General features: G+C 46.0%; 1 protein-coding gene across 1 annotated transcript; it reads left to right on the forward strand.

Moving 5' to 3' along the window:
- The first annotated feature begins 923 nt into the window (after positions 1-923).
- On the forward strand, positions 924-6,011 carry LOC137381090 (probable G-protein coupled receptor 139). The gene is made up of 2 exons (XM_068053479.1): positions 924-936; positions 5,113-6,011. The coding sequence occupies exons 1-2, from the start codon at positions 924-926 to the stop codon at positions 6,009-6,011; spliced, it is 912 nt and encodes a 303-aa protein (XP_067909580.1).
- The last annotated feature ends 477 nt before the right edge of the window (positions 6,012-6,488 follow it).

Consider the following 6,488-nt stretch of genomic DNA (forward strand, 5'->3'; position numbering starts at 1 on the left):
CATTATGGAGGGGAAGAAATGTCACTCCGAGCCACGTAAGGAAATAATGGCATGCTTTAAGGAATATCATAAATGAGCAAAGCGAGTTAGAGATGTGAATAGATTTCGAAGGGAATTTCAGAGCTCAGAACCCAGGCAGGGAATGCATGGTCGCCAATTGTGAAGCAATTAATATCAAGGATGAACAAGCGGCCAGGATTAGAGGAGACTAGAAATCTGCAAAGATTGGTGGAGACTACAGGGTTGGGGGTGGGGAAATCAACGGAATTCAAAACAAGGATGAGAATTTTACAATAGAGGCGTTGTTTGGCAGGCAGCCAACATAGGTCAGCGAGCACAAGGGTGATAGGGAAGCAGGACTATGTGCGAGTGAATCCCTCAGCCGCTGGGTTTTGAATGACTGCAAGTTTACAGAAGAAAGAATGTGGGAAGCCAGTCAGGAGTGTATTGGCAGATTCAAATCTGGAGGTAACAATAGAATGGATGAGGGTTTCAGCAGCAGATGAGTTGAGGCAGGGGACGAGTTGGGCAGTGGACAGATGTTGAAATAGGTTGCCTTAGTGATGGCGCAGATATGTGGTTGGCTCTTCATCAGGTATAACATTGACGTTGTGAACAGTCTTGCTCAATGTCAGACAATTGTCACGGAGTGGCTTGGAATTAATGGCGAGGGAACAGAGATGTGACGGGGCAGAAGACAATGGTTTCACTCTTCCTAATATTTAACTGAAGGAAATGTTGTTCATCATGGATTTCAGACAAGCAGTGTGATAATTTAGTGGCGTGGAGGAGTTGACAGACATGGTGATGTCAAGCTTGGTGTTGTCAACAGAAATGTGGAAAATGATGCAGCATTTTCGAATGATGAAGCCGAGGAGTAGCATGTCAATGTGAAATGGGAGCGGATAAAGGATAGATCATTGATGGACAGGAGAGGTAACGGTAGATTACACTTTGCACGTAATTATTTGGCGACAATTGGAAGGGTAAGAATGAGACCCGGTGAGAGCAGTCCCATCCATCGGGATTCTCATATTACACGTGTCTTGTTCCCTTCCTCCTTCATTTAGAACATTACAGCGCAGTACAGGCCCTAAGGCCCTCGATGTTGCGCCGCCCTGTGAAACCATCTGACCTACACTATTCCATTTTCATCCATGTGTCTATCCAATGTCCACTTAAATGCCCTTAAAGTTGGCGAATCTACTACTGCTGCAGGCAGGGCGTTCCACGCCCTTACTACTCTCTGAGTAAAGAAACTACCTCTCACATTTGTCCGATATCTATCACCCCTCAACTTGAAGCTATGTCCCCTCGTGTTTGCCATCACCATCCGAGGAAAAAGACGCTCACTATCCACCCTATCTAACCCTCTGATTATCTTATATGTCTCTATTAAGTCACCTCTCCTCCTCCTTCTCTCCAACGAAAACAACCTCAAGTCCCTCAGCCTTTCCTCGTAAGACCTTCCCTCCATACCAGGCAACATCCTAGTAAATCTCCTCTGCACCCTTTCCATAGCTTCCACATCCTTCCGATAATGCGGTGACCAGAACTGCACGCAATACTCCAGGTGCGGTCTCACCAGAGTTTTGTACAGCTGCAGCATGACCTCGTGGCTCCGAAACTCGACCCCCCTACTAATAAAAGCCAACACACCATATGCCATCTTAACAGCCCTATTAACCTGGTTAGCAACCTTCAGGGATTTATGTACCTGGACACCAAGATCTCTCTGTTCATCTACAGTACCAAGAATCCTCCCATGAGCCCAGTACTCTGCATTCCTGTTACTCCTTCCAAAGTGAATCACCTCACACTTTTCCGCATTAAACTCCATTTGGCATCTCTCAGCCCAGCTCTGCAGCCTATCTATGTATCTCTGTACCCGACAACATCCTTCGGCACTATCCACAACTCCACCGACCTTAGTGTCATCTGCAAATTTACTAACCCACCCTTCTACACCCTCTTCCAGGTCATTTATAAAAATGACAAACAGCAGTGGCCCCAAAACAGATCCTTGCGGTACACCACAAGTAACTAAACTCCAGGATGAACATTTGCCATCAACCACCACCCTCTGTCTTCTTTCGGCTAGCCAATTTCTGATCCAAAGCTCTAAATCACCTTCAACCCCATACTTCCGTATTTTCTGCAATAGCCTACCGTGGGGAACCTTATCAAACGCCTGACTGAAATCCATATACACCACATCCACTGCTTTACCCTCATCCACCTGTTTGGTCACCTTCTCGAAAAACTCAATAAGGTTTGTGAGGCACGACCTACCCGTCACAAAACCGTGCTGACTATCTCTAATGTACTTATTCTTTTCAAGATGATTATAAATCCTGTCTCTTATAACCTTTTCCAACATTTTACCCACAACCGAAGTAAGGCTCACAGGTCTATAATTACCAGGGCTGTCTCTACTCCCCTTCTTGAACAAGGGGACAACATTTGCAATCCTCCAGTCTTCCGGCACTATTCCTGTCGACAATGACGACATAAAGATCAAGGACAAAGGCTCTGCAATCTCCTCCCTAGCTTCCCAGAGAATCCTAGGATAAATCCCATCTGGCCCAGGGGACGTGTCTATTTTCACACTTTCCAAAATTGCTAACACCTCCTCCTTGTGAACCTCAATCCCATCTAGCCTCGTAGCCTGAATCTCAGTATTCTCAACAACATTTTCTTTCTCTACTGTAAATACTGACGCAAAATATTCATTTAACACTTCCCCTATCTCCTCTGATTCCACACACAACTTCCCACTACTATCCTTGATTGGCCCTAATCTAACTCTAGTCATTCTTTTATTCCTGATATACCTATAGAAAGCCTTAGGGTTTTCCCTGATCCGATCCACCAATGACTTCTCGTGTCCTCTCCTTGCTCTTCTTAGCTCTCCCTTTAGATCCTTCCTGGCTAGCTTGTAGCTCTCAAGCTCCCTAACTGAGCCTTCACGTCTCATCCTAACATAAGCCTTCTTCTTCCTCTTGACAAGCGCTTCAACTTCTTTAGTAAACCACGGCTCCCTCGCACGACAACTTCCCCCCTGCCTCACAGGTACATCCTTATCAAGGACACGCAGTAGCTGCTCCTTGAATAAGCTCCACATTTCGATTGTTCCCATCCGCTGCAGTTTCCTTCTCCATCCTACGCATCCGAAATCTTGCCTAATCGCATCATAACAACTAGTCCCCCATAACAACTACCCTGTTACTCTCACCCCTGTCGAGAATCATCTTCGCTATCCTTTCCTCTACATCTCTGGAACTATTCGGAGGTCTATAAAAGACTCCCAACAGGGTAACCTCACCTCTCCTGTTTCTAACCTCAGCCCATACTACCTCAGTAGCCGAGTCCTCAAACGTCCTTTCTGTCGCTGTAATACTCTCCTTGATTAACAATGCCACACCCCCCCCCCCTCTTTTACCATCTTCTCTGTTCTTACTGAAACATCTAAATCCCGGAATCTGCAACATCCATTCCTGCCCCTGCTCTACCCATGTCTCCGAAATGGCCACTACATCGAGATCCCAGGTACCAACCCATGCTGCAAGCTCACCCACCTTATTCCGGATGCTCCTGGCGTTGAAATAGACACACTTTAAACCAGGTTCTTGCTTGCCAGTGCCCTCTTGCGTCCTTGTAACCATATCCCTGACCTCACTACTCTCAACATCCTGTACACTGGCACTACAATTTAGGTTCCCATTCCCCTGCTGAATTAGTTTAAACCCCCCCGAAGAGCACGAGCAAACCTCCCCCCCAGGATATTGGTATCCCTCTGGTTCAGGTGAAGACCATCCTGTTTGTAGAGGTCCCACCTACCCCAGAAAGAGCCCCAATTATCCAGGAAACCAAAACCCTCCCTCCTGCACCATCCCTGCAGCCACGTGTTCAACTCCTCTCTCTCCCTATTCCTCGCTTCGCTATCACGTGGCACGGGCAACAACCCAGAGATAACAACTCTGTTTGTTCTCGCTCTAAGCTTCCACCCTAGCTCCCTAAATTTCTGTCTTAAATCCCCATCTCTCTTCCTACCTATGTCGTTGGTGCCTATGTGGACCACGACTTGGGGCTGCTCCCCCTCCCCATTAAGGATCCCAAAAACACGATCAGAGACATCACGAACCCTGGCACCTGGGAGGCAATATACCAACCGTGAGTCTCTCTCGTTCCCACAGAAGCTCCTATCTGTTCCCCTAACTATGGAGTCCCCAATGACTAATGTTCTGCTCCTCTTCCCCCTTCCCTTCTGAGCAACAGGGACAGACTCTGTGCCAGATATCTGTACCCCATTGCTTACCCCTGGTAAGTCGTCCCCCGCAACAGTATCCAAAACGGTATACCTGTTGTTGAGGGAAACGGCCACAGGGGATCCCTGCACTGCCTGCTGGTTCCCTCTCCTTCCCCTGACGGTAACCCATCTACCTACTTCTTTTACCTGAGGTGTGACTACCTCCCCATAACTCCTCTCAATAACCTCCTTCGCCTCCCGAATGATCCGAAGTTCATCCAGCTCCAGCTCCAGTTCCCTAACGCGGTTCTCGAGGAGCTGGAGTTGGGCGCACTTCCCACAGATGCAGTCAGCAGGGACACTCTTGGCGACCCTTACCTCCCACATTCTGCAGGAGGAACATGCAACTGCCTTAACCTCCATTCCCACTATTCCAAATTCCCAACAAATCTACTTTTCCTTACCCAGCAGTCCCCTGGTCCTCCGAAAACAAAAGGGAATTCACTTTTAAACTTACGCTGAAATTGACTTCACAGCTGTAAGCCCGTTCACGCACCTCCGTTGCTATCCACGCTGCAGCCACCGAAACTAAAATCTTTTTTTTTTCTGAAGCAACACACGTTATAGCTGCATATTCAGAATCTTCTGCATTCTTACATTTTCCCTCAATCTTTTATTTAACTCAGTTTCCGTACAATTCAGTTCATTTTAATTTGCCTCATTGCAACTCCAGATCAGTTTTGTGTCCAGAACTAATCACAATTAACAAAGGAAACATCAAAGCTGAAATTAGTGCCAAGGGTCGGGGACTGCGACTGATCTTGGGATGGTCTAATGATAATTCCCTTTTCTCTCTCTTGTAGTGAACCTGCTCGCGATTGTGATCCTGTCCCGTGGAAAATGCGGTCTCTCCAAATGTGTCACTCATTACTTGGTGGCCATGGCAGTGGCGGATCTAATGGTGGTGATCATTGAAGTAATATTGAAGCGAATTAACAATATTTACTTGCCAATAAAATTCTTGTTCATCACTCCCGTATGCGCCATGAAACTTGTCACGAAAATTGCAGCACTGGACTGCTCCGTCTGGTTCATGGTTGCTTTCACCTTTGATCGCTTTGTAGCCATTTGTTGTCCGAATCTTCAGCGAAAGCATTGTACCCAGAGAACGGCGAACATGGTTTCAGCGACCGTGTGTGTGCTCGGCTGCCTGAGAAGCATCCCCTTTTATTTCATGTATGAACCCCAACTTATAATTAACAACATTCCATACTTCTGCATTGAAACCTTTGCCTATTACACTTCGCCCTTCTGGGCGGTGTACGAGTGGTTTGACAGTATTTTAACACATTTAGTGCCGATCTTTTTGATCCTTTTGTTAAATACTCTCACTGTGAAACATATTCTAAAGTCCAATATCGTCCGCAGGGCGCTCCTCAGCAGCATCAATAACCAAAATGATCCAGAGAGTGAGAACCGAAAGAGATCAATGATCTTGCTCTTTACTATATCTGGTAATTTCATTCTTCTCTGGATGACATATGTTGTGCATTCCCTAAGGTGGCGGGTGAAAAACTACAATTATACAGACAGATACTATAGTAACCCAATATACATCAACCAGCAAACGGGATTCATGCTGCAGCTTCTCAGTTCTTGCACCAACACGTGTATTTATGGGCTGACACAGAGAAAATGCAGAGAAGAGCTGATGATTGAAATGAAATACATGATCACACTGAATGGGAGATTATGTAAATAGCAAGCAATTGACAGAAAGATGCATCTGTGTAGATTGAAAACCATACCCTTCTTCTGTCCCATAACACCAGACTGGCAGGTGATGGCAGGAAACAGGCTGACTCTCTTAAGAGCGAGAACTGGCCAATAAACCACCTACTCAGCCCAATGCAGCTGCATTGTAAAGCACACTGGACCACATCAGATAAATATGAAGTAATATTGCAGTGTGTAAGATCGTGTCCGTTAAATGTGAACCATTAATAATAATGCACACTTTGACCACATCGACTAAATGGGGAGTGTCTACGAATAATGCGCGTTCCACCACAGCTGGCAAATGTGGAGTCTTCAATGCTAATGCACACTGGATCGCATCTAATAAAAATGAAGCAGTTAATGATAATGGACACGGGATCACATATGGTAAATGTGAAACGTTGAGTAATAACGTACACAGGATCACATCTGGTAAATGTGAAACATTGGGTAATAATGC

The sequence above is a fragment of the Heterodontus francisci genome, chromosome 21, assembly GCF_036365525.1.
Source record: "Heterodontus francisci isolate sHetFra1 chromosome 21, sHetFra1.hap1, whole genome shotgun sequence".
NCBI lineage: Eukaryota > Metazoa > Chordata > Chondrichthyes > Heterodontiformes > Heterodontidae > Heterodontus > Heterodontus francisci.